The sequence below is a fragment of the Xenopus laevis genome, chromosome 2S (genome assembly GCF_017654675.1).
Source record: "Xenopus laevis strain J_2021 chromosome 2S, Xenopus_laevis_v10.1, whole genome shotgun sequence".
Lineage (NCBI taxonomy): Eukaryota > Metazoa > Chordata > Amphibia > Anura > Pipidae > Xenopus > Xenopus laevis.
The window spans coordinates 144,366,037-144,380,640 of NC_054374.1; the positions used below are offsets into that span (position 1 = coordinate 144,366,037).

Genomic DNA, 14,604 nt, shown 5'->3' on the forward strand with positions numbered 1-14,604 from the left:
GGGGGTTATTTATTCAACTCTGAATGACCAAAACCAGAAAAAATTTAGTTTTTTTGATCAAAAATTAAAATTTTTAGTAGAAAAAAAAAACCAAGATTTTTTCAGAATGTACTATCCCCCGAGGATGGAAAAAAGTCTGAATCAGAAAATCCGGCATCTCAGACCTGCCGAGGTTGCTTAGAAGTCAATGGGAGAAGGAGAAATGTGTTTGGTTTTGTGCAATAATCTGAAGATTTAGTGGTTTTCGGGCAAAAATCCAAAAAAAACGTATGATTCGTTTATTTCACTATTTTTTCATTTTTTTGGGGAAAATGTGTTGATAAATAAAGGGAAAAAGCCTGTGGTTGGAGTAGTTTTCAGAAAATACGGAGATAAATTCAGACATTGATAGAGCTGCTTCACCCTGGCCCCCAAAAGAAAACAATGATGTGCTCCAGTGTTCGCACATGCGAGTGGGGCCCTTGGAAGTTTGGAACCCGGTGGGCCCCCAAAGCTCCAGTCTGACGCTGGTCACAACAGAACTACCGTATATACATAGATCGAGTATACTCAGAATGGTAAGTGAATATGGGTTACCTGCCAGGTTGTCTATTTCTTTCTCTTGCAACAGACTAACGGTATCGTCGTCCCCTTCCAGCATTAGCTCTGTTTCTACATTCTGATTAACAGCAGCCTGGCTTCGGAAAGCCTTCTTTGATTTCATCACATCTTCCTCTGTGTCTTTGGTACAGACAAAAACAAACACCGATTATCAGCAAAACATTGCATCAGAGCACATTATCCAACTAGTGTGCACACAGTGACCCAGCAGTCCTAAAATTACAGTTCTCTTTAATAATAATAATAATAACAATAATAATTTAACATTCAGCCCAATCTATTGCTGCATACACGCACTGGCTGCTTAGAGATTGCCAATGCTTTAGTAAAAGACAATTGTGAGAAGAAAATCCCAAAATCCAAATAGTGAAGCTTAAACAATTAGGCTACACACAGGGTTGCCACCGGACTGGTATTTTACTGGCGGATAAAAATCAGACTAGATGCCACACATTTTAAAGGCAGGGTTCACCTTCATGTTAACTTTTAGTATTTACAGAATGGCCTGTTCTCAGCAATGTTTCAATTGATCTTCATTTTTTATAGTTTATTATTTGCCTTTCTCTTCTGACTCGTTCAAGCTTTCAAATAGGGGTCACTGACCCTATCGGCCAAAAATTATTGCTCTGTTTAGTTAATTGTTTTTTCGGTTTTTTTGTCAACATTTTTATTGTATTTCAAGTAGTGATGGGCGAATTTATTCGGCCGGCGCATTTTCGCCGTTTTGCGAATTTCGCAGTAAATTCATGAAATTTTCGGTGAACACCCCAAATTCGCCCATCACTAATGTCAAGATAAACATAAAAAAAGAATATACATTGCTGCATGACATATCAAGGAATTGAACAGATAGTACATATACTTAAAGTCAAAAATCCCAAAGGAAAATAGATAACATAGCAAATAAAATAAAAGGGAGAGAAACCATAAATAAACCAAAACTTCACTTAGTGGGTTTACAGATTTAAGTGAAGAGAGCTAATTGTTGTTACTGTTTATTACTTATCTTCCTTTTTAGGCCCTCCTTGATTCTTATTCCTGTCTCTCTTTCACCCACTGCCTGGTTGCTAGGTAAAATTGGACCCTAGCAACAGGATAGCTGCTGAATTTCTAAACTGGAGAGCTGCAGAACAAAAAGCTAAGCGAATAGCATTCTCTTCATCATACTTAAGGGTAATTTAAAGCATAAACCCCTTAATAGGGAACAAAAAAAGAACGGTGTTTTTCAGAAATATAGTAACCCAAGCAAAGTATTACCAGATTCTTGGGTTTTTATCACTTGACTTACCTTAGGGTCCGATGCACAATATACTTTGTATATACGCAATATAAAATTCACATACAAGGCTAATCAGTATTTAATTGAGATTCTCATTACACGGCAACTCGTAAGACCAGTCCATTCTGCGCCAGAATTTAATGATCAGCCCTATAGCATCAGCTTCTTTTGAAGACAAAGCTCATTTTGTGTTTGCTGGTGATTTGTACAACACTTAAGCATAGATTCTCAGCTGCTGCCCAGATTATACTGAGTAAACGGTCACTCAAAATCAAAAGCTGGTTTAAAGGAAAACTATACCCCCAAAATGAATACTTCAGCAGCAGATAGTTTATATCAAATTAAGTGACATATTAAGGAATCTTACCAAACTGGAATATATATTTAAAGGGATACTGTCATGGGAAAAAAAACATTTTTCAAAATGAATCAGTTAATAGTGCTGCTCCAGCAGAATTATGCACTGAAATCCATTTCTCAAAAGAGCAAACAGATTTTTTTATATTCAATTTTGAAATCTGACATGGGGCTAGACATTTTGTCAATTTCCCAGTTGCCCCTGGTCATGTGACTTGTGCCTGCACTTTAGGAGAGAAATGCTTTTTGGCAGGCTGCTGTTTTTCCTTCTCAATGTAACTGAATGTGTCTCAGTGAGACATGGGTTTTTACTATTGAGTGTTGTTCTTAGATCTACCAGGCAGCTGTTATCTTGTGTTAGGGAGCTGTTATCTGGTTACCTTCCCATTGTTCTTTTGTTTGGCTGCTGGGGGGGGGGAAAGGGAGGGGGGTGATATCACTCCAACTGGCAGTACAGCAGTAAAGAGTGATTGAAGTTTATCAGAGCACACGTCACATGACTTGGGGCAGCTGGGAAATTGACAATATGTCTAGCCCCATGTCAGATTTCAAAATGAAATATAAAAAAAATCTGTTTGCTCTTTTAAGAAATGGATTTCAGTGCAGAATTCTGCTGGAGCAGCACTATTAACTGATTCATTACAAAAATGTAATGTATAAAGGCTGGAGTGACTGGATGTGTAACATAATAGCCAGAACACTACTTCCTGCTCTTCAGCTCTCTTGGTTTACACTGACTGGTTACCGTGGTTACCAGGCAGTAACCTTCAGAGACTTGAGGGGGGGGGCACATGGGTCATATCTGTTGCTTCTGAATCTGAGCTGAATGCTGAGGATCAATTGCAAAGTCACTGAACAGATATGACCCATGTGGCCACCCTTCAAGTCGCTGACTAGCTGACGCTCTCTGGTGGACCCCTGGGCTCACGCTCTCAGGTGGGCCCCTGGGCTCATTCTCTCTGGTGGGCCCCAGGTATCACATTCCGACATCGATACCTCACAGTACCAAGCAAAAGAAGAAATTCAAGAATACATGATCATAACAGCATCTTTACAAGCAGTATAAAAATAAAATACAGGTAACTTTGGGGCTGTAACATAGATGTATTTTTATATTATACGCTAATAAATATGTCTGTATTCAGAATGACTTTCTGGCTCGGCAGCGTGGGCGTTTATGCATTTGCTCCGCTCAGATGCAGGGAAATTGATTTTAGTGCGGATCCGACACAGAACTAGGTCACACGTATTTTGTGGAGGTATGGAACAAACATTTATCTAAATGAATGGCTGGACTAGAGGACCTTTTATGAATTAAAGGCACATTAATCAATATAACAAGCACAGGAGGAGTGAGGTCTCCCAAGGGCGGTCTCATTACATGGCTTGTAAAATACTGTCCTCCCACAACACTGCTTTAACACTCAACAAATCAAAAGCTGACTGGAAAGAGGACTTTGCTGGTTTATTATGCAAGCAGGCCAGTGCTAAGCACAGTGCCAATTATACATTAACCCCCTGCTCTCTGAGAATAAAGGCTGTTTTATAATAGATGCACATATACATTTAGATCATCTTAAAACCCTACCTCTGGGGATGGTTATCCAAATGACGATGCATTAGTGGACCTGTCTATGTATTCCATAGCTAGATGGGGCCAAAAACATTCCTTATATGAGTCCTTCCCACAAGCTTGTAGTTGGATTTTCCTACCCTAGGTGAAAGTGAAATTTATTTTTCTCTGTTCCAGATTAGTGGAAGAAGGGGAAAATACAGCCCCCATGGCATCACACCAATCACTCCCCCCCAGCAGTGCTGGGGTCCTGAGTTTGATTCCAGCTTGGACTCTATCTGCAAACAGTTTCTGTGTAACCCATGTCCATGTGGGTTTCCTCCAGGTACAAGATTGAAAGTTTAACTAGCTCGTGATAAACTGATTGGGTCTACGTGGGATGGGTTTTTTTTCTACAGGGTTTCCTTCTCCTTTAAGCTGCTGGGGGGAAAGGTAGGGTGTGATATCACTTCAACTTGCAGTACAGCAGTAAAAAGTGACAGAAGTTTATCAGAGCACAAGTCACATGACTGGGGGCAGCTGGGAAACTGACAATATGTCTAGCCCCATGTCAGATTTCAAAATTAATTATAAAAAAATCTTTTTGCTTTTTTGAGAAACGGATTTCAGATGCGTTATGAAAAAAACATGTTTTCCCATGACAGTATCGTTAAGTCAAGTGAAAATATTTTAAATTGGAAAAATCTAAAGTTTTCTGCAGCAAAGAAAAATGGCAAACACATTTACTGTTGACTTCATACAGTTTGGAATCTGGCACTTTTATTTTGCGTATGCTGTAGGGCCTCTCTCACATCAGCAGATCTATAACTCATTTCTGTGATATTAATACTAATGGGACTGCAGAAAATTGCAGTGACCTAACAGACTTCTCCTTGCCTGGTAACAAGGCCACTTTTTGTCTTTTGAAAATTATCCGCAAGTCATCCATCTCCATTAGTTCTCAATATGGCGCAGGGAGTTTCTTCTTGAAAGAGAAACCAGGATACACCCCAACTCAAGGAAACAATTTCAATCAGAGCAGAGACACAGGATAATTGGAGCGGCTTTGCAGCTTAATCACCACATAATTTCAGCCCTTGGAGCTCCGGCGGCAGATGGGAAAGAAGTAAAAACAGCACAAAAAATAAACTGGAGGAGACAGATAGAAGCTGCGTCCTGCGTTATATTCTTGGTTTTACAATTAATGTTATTCAGTTGTGCAGACTAGTTCACACATAGGTCAATTTGCTTTCTGCCGTGTCTGAAATGTAGAAAAACAAAAAACCTTGAAAAGACGCCCAATTTGTGGAATTTCGTGTTAAAGTCTGGAGTCAGCTTTAGAGATTAGGCAGGGCTTTTGGTCGTTTTGCAGAAGAGAACATGAAATGAGCATCACTTAGGTAACTGCTAGATTTACGAACCACAGAAATCCCATCCGCACGCTAATTATATAAGGCGCTTTTTAGTTTAGTTAGGCAGGGGGTTTAAAAACTAAAAACTAACACGGCTTGTTACAGGCCTCTGATCTGCAAACGATACCGGGAGGGACGTTTTGTGGATGAAGGGGAGGGCGAACAACGGAGCCTTGCGGGGGTAGAATTGGGAAGGACTTAAGAATACCACAACGTGTTTGGAACTAATACACTGTGGGTCAACCTTTGATGCCACTTTGTTTTGACATCTGGGGGGGGGGGGTGTTTGTGAGGGGAACCTGTTTTTGTTGGCTGCGAAGTGTGCAGCAGGATGGCTCTAAATGTGGGTCAGTGACCATTATTAATGTTCATACACTCAGTGACACAGTCCTCACCTGGGAGGGTTGAATTGGGATTGAAGGGGTGGATGGTTAACTGAGGCAGTTACTCAATGCGGATTGGGCATTCTACCCACTGCTTCTCAGTTTAATTGTTAAACTATCCTCATTCCTACCCCGTGGTCATCCCAAGACCTATTCCTCTACCTCACTGCCCGCATACATCGCACATTCCTATTATAGTCCAGTTTTTCCCCCTGACCTCAACAATTCTTTTAATGTTTTCCTGGACTCATATTTTTATGTGAATCACCAATAAAAGTTAAGTTTTAAGTTTCGATTCGTTCTGTGAGCCATCGGATCCAATGGTGGGGAGGTGCACTACGTAGGGTTAACTTTCTCTTTTTTCTTTTTCTTTAATTATATAAATGCACACACATTTGCTGGTAAGGTATAATTGTATAATTGCATATGTAAACAAGGCACTAGAAAGAACAACGCCACAATGCCGCTTTACAAAGGGAAGCTATTTGTGCCGGAATGCGATTGGGCCTTTTTGCTGTGCCACGTTGAATGACAGATAAGGCAATTTATGCAGTGAGCTGTTTTTCATTTTCAGGAAAGCCTGGCACAAGGGAAAGTTAACCTCGTCCTTGTGTTACCTAAATATATTCACAGGAAATCCTAATGTCCCCAGATGTTTGCAAAGCACTTTTTTTTTTCAATTAACCACTTCATTGTCTGGGGGGAGTTCTTTTCTGCTAGATCCAATTTTCCTTTTACTGTATGTTAGGGAACAGACAGACATAGGGCACTATGCAAGCCAATTTAACACAAAAATACATTAATTTGGCATTTCCAACAGGGATGTTCAATCTGCCGCTTTTATTATGTTATACTGTAGGATCGGGGAGAACTCAACCTGGGAAATATTCCCTTTTGAAAGTGCTGGGTGCTTTAACAGAAGACCCCTCTTTTGCACAAGGTGAAGAGTCCTCACTACCTCCCACCTACCCTTTAAATTGGTGGGGGGTTGGAAGCTGGAGATTAAAACGGCTTGCATTTCCGCAATTTCTCCAAACAGAAGCATTTCAATGATCTTATGTCCAAAAAACAAGCTGTTTGTGTCTGCTTTCACATTGTAACCTTTAGTTACTAAAAACAAGAGCCTATAACGTAATTGTATCACTACGTGATCGGAATTGGCTGTTGGATATACAAAGCATCACTTTTAGTTGAATAAGCCTGGTGTGGATATTATTTGCAGATGTTGCCCACAATCAGCCCCCCCCCCCCCGATTAAAATAAGGGAACTACCATTTTCTGGAGGTACACTGCTCAGTAGTACAAATAGGTACCATAGATTTCTAGTTATACTTGCTTCTTCCTATAGGGCTGTAATGAAATGGCACCAAAAAGTCTGCAGAAAAGTTACATCTCATGTTTGCTATAACTGAAGGACTAAGCACCTACCAGAATTTAAGGTGAGACAAACCCCTTCAGCCATGTTTGTATTTATGTATGTTTCATGGGTTGAAGACATGTTTTGTAAAATACAGTGTGTATTATACATAAGGGTATGTATTACTGCACTCACTGGACTTAAAAAAGAAATGAAAAAGGAAAGATAAAAGTTTATTGTTCCAAATTGAGCCCATATCATTCAGTAGACCCAGGGCCGGAACTACGGGTAAGCAGAAGAGGCCTTCCTCTAGTTCAGACCCTTGTCTTCCCCACGTGCAGCAGCAACCTTGCATTCTGGGCACATACACTCTACTGCACATGTGCACCCATGCGTCTTCGGCTCCTCTGCATGAGGAGGGGGCGACATAGTCGGCAAGGTTGCCTAGGGTGCCCGGCCCAACTGGCCCTGCACCAAATTAGATGTGACAGCCCCAAGCTTTATAAATATATAATAATAATAGTTTGTCCTGCCCCCTTTTATCAACTGATGTGAGCGCTGGTTCATCCAGATGTATGCATTGAAATGGGCACTAGTGATTAAAGATGTGGGGCCAGTCCGAAACCCACAGTTTGAACAGGAGAGGTCGGCAAACACACATCATTGGTGGGTCATATTGTGGTCAGCTTGTCATTATGCCCACATTCTCCTTCCACCACTGCTATTAATATACGCAGTTCTGATTCTCCTTAAGGTGGCCATACACGGGCCAATAAAAGCTGCCGACAGACCGTGTTGGCAGCTTATTGGCCCGTATATGGGGCCCCCCAACGGGCTTCACCGATCGAGATCTGGCCGAAAGTCGGCCAGATCTCGATCGGATGGGACAGAAAATCCCGTCGGATCACGGCCGCATCTATTCGTTGATGCAGTCCCGCGATCCGACCGCCCGTTAAGGCATCGTTAGGATCCGATCGTTGGGCCCTAGGGCCCACGATCGGATCAGCCCGATATTCCCCACCTCAAGGTGGGCATATCGGAGGGAGATCCGCTCGTTTGGCGACATTGCCAAACGAGCGGATCTCTCAGTGTATGGGGACCTTTAGAGGAGAAACAAACCCTTAATAAAAAAAAAAAATCCCACTCCCCTACCCTACATAGACCCCCTCCTTCCTCCATTCCGGCCTAGCTGCCCCCCCTCGGGCAAATGCCCCTAACTCTTTACTCACCCCTCCATGCAGATTCTGTCCAGCGGAGTTCACGGCAGCCATCTTCTTCTCTTCGGTAATCTTCGCAATGAGACCGACAAAGCGGCACATACGCGGTTGGAGCAGTTTTCTTTTTTAGCGACAACTGCACATGCGCCGAAACGCCGGTCTCATTCCGAAGCTTACAGTTACAGAGTTTTGGGCATTTGCCTGGGGGGGGGGAGTTAGGCTGGGGGGGGAGGAGGGAGGTTTATGTAGGGTAGGGATTTTTTTTTTATTATTGGTTTATTTCTCCTTTAAGTTGCCTGCTTGAGTGATGAGGTCTGAGATGGGCAGGTCCACCACAGCTCTATGTACTGAGAATTTGTAGGGCTGAGTAGTGATGGGTGAATTTATTCGCCAGGCGAGAATAAATTCGCCGGCGTCAAACGAACGCTGGGGTCAAAAATGGGCCGCGGCGTCAAAAACGAGACGCCAGCGCTGTTTCGCGAATTTTTCGCAGTTTCGTGAAATTCGCAAATTTTTCGGCGAAGCGAAACGGCGCAAATTCGCCCATCACTAGGGTTGAGTAGGGTTAGGGTTGGGATCAAGTTGACTATTTGTAGACCTGCACATCACTACTGCCCATCAGATATGTGACGCATACAGCATCATCTTGTGAAAAAACCCAGAAGATAACCCAAAAAAAGTAAAACATTCTGCATTTCCAAAACATCATATGAGAACAATGAATCATGTTTTGACATCCGTCATACACAGAGAATTCCAGAGGAAGATTAAAGGGGTTGTTCACTTTCCAACACTTTTTTTTCAGTTCAGTTGTTCTCAGAAGGTTCACCAGAAATAAAGACTTTTTCCAATTACTTTCTATTTTCTATTTGTGACCATGTTTCTAATATGGAAGTGTAAAGTTTCACCTTCCAAAGCAGCTCTGGGAGGGGGGGTCGCCGACTCTTCAACCATTTTTAATTAATACATTTAGAGGTACATTTATAAATATTAGAATTTTGTTTTTCATGTGTTTTTTTTTTAACTCACATGAATTTGATTTTACTCAAAAATCTAATATCTTAAACTCGGATGGATTTTTCAGAATCAAAAACTCGAATCGAATTTGAAATTAATTCGATCAACTTCATACAAGCTTTTTCTCTGAAAAAAAACCTAACATGTCAGGAAGGCTACAAACATCTCCAAATTGATCCCTGGACCTCTCCTATTGATTTAAACGGTAATTTGGCAGGTTTTCTGTGGCGAATAGTCAAATTCTTAAATGGTCAGAGCATGATAAATCTTGAAAATTCAAATTCAATTTTTTTTAAAAAACCTCTAATCGAGTCTAATCGACAGTTTTGACCATAAAAAAAATTGAAAATTCAAATTCTTAATTCGACCCTCAATAAATCTGCCCATTAGTTGATACATTTGTTATCTTTGTCCCTGCTGAGCAGAATCCCTAAGTTTCATTATATTACAGTCCTATATAAGGGGGGACTATTCACGGAGAGTGCAGGAAGCAACCTGCTGATCAAGCAACTCTATTTACAAGGGATTCAATAATCCATTGTAATAATAATAATAATAATAATAATAATAATTTTCCCATTAAATAAAGATTCTCATCTGCCCCTCTCCAGTCTTCAAGCAATACCTGGATTATACCTGGATAACCTAAGGAGTGGTCTTGCTGGAAAAGGACAGGAGAGAGATTTGCAATGGAAAAGCTGTAATTAATTCCATGAAGTAAAGCAATACAGTTAAGTAAAACGGAAAAGAATGTTTTGAATCTTCTGCATTAATAAATGAAAGATTAGGTTTGAGGACAAAATAAACTATTGCTTGGGGGGGGCAGGGGAGAAGCCACATCAAGGACACGTTGAAGGAAGAGAAATGGATCAATATGAGCAAATTTTCCATTTCATGCTTGTACAGCTTGGAAGTGCTGACAATATAGTCTGATTATGTGAGTTACCTCGGTGTAACACATCGAAAGGTTATTAAGGAAAGCATGGGAAATGAAGTGCAACTCTTTATATTGACAGGGCGGCTAATAGAGTTTACTCATTTTCTAAGTCACATAAAGCATTTTCACAAGTGGGTTCTGTGGAAGGTTTTTTTCCCTCTCCAAATCCCCAATTTACATTTTTTTAATGTCAGCAGTATTCCTGTGTTCAGCTATTCTATAACCCTATTAGAAAGCAACATATTATTAGAAAAATACTTAGAAATTGTAAACTGAACTGATCTCCAAGAGTCTTGTAAGGGCTAGTCCACACGAGGAGATTCAGTGAGGCAACTTCGGGCGACTATAGAAAACGCATCGCCACGTGTGCATTAGCGCAGGCGACTTTTCATTCTAGCCTTTGGGGAAAAACGATGAGGCAGTTCAGGGAGATAGTCGCTCAAAAGACGAGGCGATTAGTCGCCAGGCGACAAAATCTCCCCGAATCTCGTCGTGTGGCCTTACCCTAAAGGGTGCACGTTATTCCAATATAATAAAATGCTGTGCCAAGATGGAGAGAGAGATACTGCGCTGGAGATTATGCATTGTGGCTAATATAAAAGCGCATGGCCATAGATGTAACGTGCCTCTGGCAATGGAAAAGTGAAACTGCACATTTATTTACACCTGATGCAAAGAGACGGAGTTCATTCTTGTACCAACCTGATATAGTACATGTAATCATAATGGGCCCACTGTACATAGTATATGTGTAGCTATTAATGTAGGTTCTTGTAGACATAGGAAAGAAAACATATGCTGTGGGCAGAATTCAGAGTATATGTGAAGATAATGGAAGCGCATGGGGACACAGGATACATTATCATTACAAATACTCTCTTTTCGCTCACTTTCTTTATTCTCTATCATTTCTCCTTAAATCTGTCATCTATCTTGTCATCTATCCATCCCTTCATTTCTTTGCTTTGCTCTCACGTAGAATTGGGGAATGGCCATGGTACAGACATACAAGCCCAATGGTTGGGTGAGAGGGAGGACACACGGACACCTGGACCCACCAAAAGTTTTCTGAATACACTGGTGGTCCAGTTTGACATTGATCTGCAGCCAGGAAAAAGCATATGTGTGGAACTAATGCATGCATAGTGTTCTCATGGGAAATCGTTAGGAAGGCCCCAAACCCTGCTTTTCAGGGTTCAGCCGAACCCCTGAATCCTGGGAAATGGATTCGGACTAAACCTTCTTCTGCACTACAAAAGCTGTCACACAGGAGGAAAGACCCAGTGCACCAGCGCAGATAGGGTTCGGGTTCAGTTCAGCCAGGCTCTTGGATTTGGCTGAATCCAAATCCTGCTTAATATTGCACAGATTCGGCCAAATCCCAAACCTATTCTGGGATTCATAGTGTCCCTATAAACAGTACTAGCAAACACTTAAAACTTTTGAAAAGAATAGAATAGTATTTTTTAGCAAAAACCCTAAAATGTTGTGTATCTGGCCCTCAGTATATCTAATTTTTCTACCACATCCCTACCTATGAATGACCAAAACTAAGGGGCCGATTCACTAAATTCGAGTGAGGATTCGAAGTAAAAAAAACTTCGAATTTCGAAGTATTTTTTGGGCTACTTCGACCATCGACTACGATTTCGAATAGAAGGATTCGAACTAAAAACCGTTCGACTATTCGACCATTCGATAGTGGAAGTACTGTCTCTTTAACTTTGACCCCCTAGTTCGCCATCTAAAAGCTACCGAAGTCAATGTTAGCCTATGGGGAAGGTTCCCATAGGCTTTCCTAAGTTTTTTTGATCGAAGGATATTCCTTCGATCGTTGGATTAAAATCCTTCGAATCGTTCGATTCGAAGGATTTAATCGTTCGATCGAAGGAATAATCCTTCGAACGTACGATCGCAGTATTTGCGCTAAATCCTTCGACTTCGATATTCAAAGTCGAAGGATTTTAATTCCTAGTCGAATATCGAGGGTTAATTAACCCTCGATATTCGACCCTTAGTGAATCAGCCCCTAAATGTGTGAGCTGCAGCATGTCCGCGGAACTAAAGGCTAACCTTGGTGTTGGAGAAGTAAATAATGCTGTGCGTCCAGATATGGATTTCTAGAGAAGATAAAGGGCAAGAATCCTATATTAGGATGGACAGTGTATACAGCTGGCTGATTCTGTGTCTGGGGGGAAAGTGTAACTCAGAGATGCAAATAGATTATACACTACTTAGATATCTCAGACATTTTAAACTTAACACCTTTCTAAAGAGTACAAGGGCAGCTGTATGGAAAAGGAAAATGTCAGCAATAAATCATTTCTCCGACACGATTACATCTGGAATGAGTCTCTGTTCTAACTCGAAAGACTGCTATTAAACATACAGCCTTGCTTAGGAGCACAGAGCTGACACTCTCGTCTCAAGGACAGGTAATGAAACGTCTCAAAAACTGGAAGAAAATGGCCAACATTCCGTTGAAGCTTTCCACCAATAAGATAAGATAATAAAACCAGTATTTTTTTAATGTGAAGAGGCCGTGTGCAAAGCAAACGCTATTTACCCAATAAATACCAAATGGACAGAAAGCGACAAAATAAATGGAATCATTCTCTGCAGACCAAACGTCATTATTCAGGTGGCAGAACAAGCCGGGAGCTTATTAGGAGCTCCGTGCACTCGGAGCCTTGTGCTTTCTAGGTAAACTCTGGGCACAGTAGTATGTTAGACTGATGTACGTGGCTGAGGCTCCCTGCAGACCAGATTTCATTTCCCTGATACCGTATCAGTATAGTTGCCATGAATACACCATCAATACTGATTTAGCTCTTGACTAGCTGTTGGAGAAGTATTTTTCACTTCAAGGTCATAACAAGCTAGGCAGGCACACATCCACACTGCAGAAGTGCTGTCAGCGGGAGTCTTTGCTTTACCTCTTTACTGCCAACCAAATAACTGATTAACTTTGTCATTCTAGCTCGGTGTTTTTGCTAGCAGAAGCTGCCTTGCTCTCCACTGAAATACACCATCACACTTGCTTAAGCTGATGGCTTAAATCATTGACACAGAGGAGATGGCTGACTTCGGATTCGTGCATTCATTTTTTATTGCAGTTTATGCACAAAATGTGATCTGACAATTTGGCTCACGAGAAGACGGCTAAGCGGTTTGTTTTTCCCTGAAACTTGGTAAAACCCGAGATGCTCTCCCTTTTCATAGTGCCTGGAATACAGAGGTCTCCTAGAGCAATACTGAAATAAAATCAAGATCTTATTTGCTGGTACTGCTGGTAAATTCATGTTTGTATAGATAATTTATTTGGGGTATATCTATTAAAGGTGGTTCACCTTCACGTTATGTTAATATATAGTCCTACTCCTAGCAGCTTTGCAACAATAGGTCTTTATTATTTATTCTTTGCAGTTTTTGAGTTATTTCTCTTCCTCTTATACCTCTTCCCAGTTTTAAATGGTCTGCTTGTCGAGGAAAATTAGACTCTCAATTTTACATCCCCTGATTTTAAGTTTTCCCTCATTTTACATTGTTATTTTGTAGTCCCACCTATATATTATGCATAATACATTTCCTTGATTTTACATTTTCCTGGATTTTACACCATTTTTTTCTGGTACCCTGGAAAAGGTAAAATGGGGGGCGCCACTGTACTTGGATCTTTTTGTGCTGCCTCCAAATGAGCTCTAAAGGTGGCCATACACGGGCCGATAAAAGCTGCCGACAGACCGCGTCGGCAGCTTATTGGCCCGTGTATGGGGGCCCCCGACGGGCTTCCCCGATCGAGATCTGGCCGAAAGTCGGCCAGATCTCGATCGGATGGGTTTAAAAACCCCGTCGGATCGCGGCCGCATCTGTTAGTTGATGCGGTCCCGCGATCCGACCGTCCGTTTGTGAATGCTAGGATCCGATCGTTGGGCCCTAGGGCCCACGATCGGATCTGCCCGATATTGCCCACCTCAAGGTGGGCATATCGGAGGGAGATCCGCTCGTTTGGCTACATCGCCAAACGAGCGGCTCTATCCGTGTATGGCCACCTTTAGTATTGAAAAACTTTACCATAGCATTAGGAGCCTCCACAGGTTAAGATCAGCCTACATTTAGGGGCAGATTTATTAAGTGGTGTAGAAAAAAACTGTGAAATAATTTGCCAATTGTTAGGCATTACCATGTAAAAAAAAAAACAGCATAAAAATGGTGTAAATCTTTTATGCAGTTTTTCTTTGAGCAACTTCTACTGGAACTGACATACAAAGGTCTGGAGAAGAGTAAAATAACGGCGTCAAATCTGGCGATAACATGACGTAAAATAAAATGCACCTTGATAAATTTGCCATCTGTTTTACACAGCTTTTTAAACAGCATAATATATAGGGCCTTTAGTTTCATCCCTTCAAAGAGGGATAACAAACTCTCCGTGCCCCATGGTGACCTTTGGCATATTATACATGGATAATGCTGAGGTTAATATTCAGATG

General features: G+C 41.3%; 1 protein-coding gene across 4 annotated transcripts in view; it reads right to left on the reverse strand.

Annotated features, from left to right (window-relative positions):
• Window positions 1–14,604, reverse strand: part of LOC108709943 (neurobeachin) — a 444,274-nt gene that overhangs the window by 152,584 nt on the left and 277,086 nt on the right. For all 4 annotated transcript variants that reach the window (XM_018250245.2, XM_018250244.2, XM_018250243.2 and 1 more), the window contains one exon: window positions 577–720. In XM_018250245.2, coding sequence (XP_018105734.1) covers window positions 577–720 — 144 coding nt within the window. The remainder of the gene's footprint in view (window positions 1–576; window positions 721–14,604) is intronic.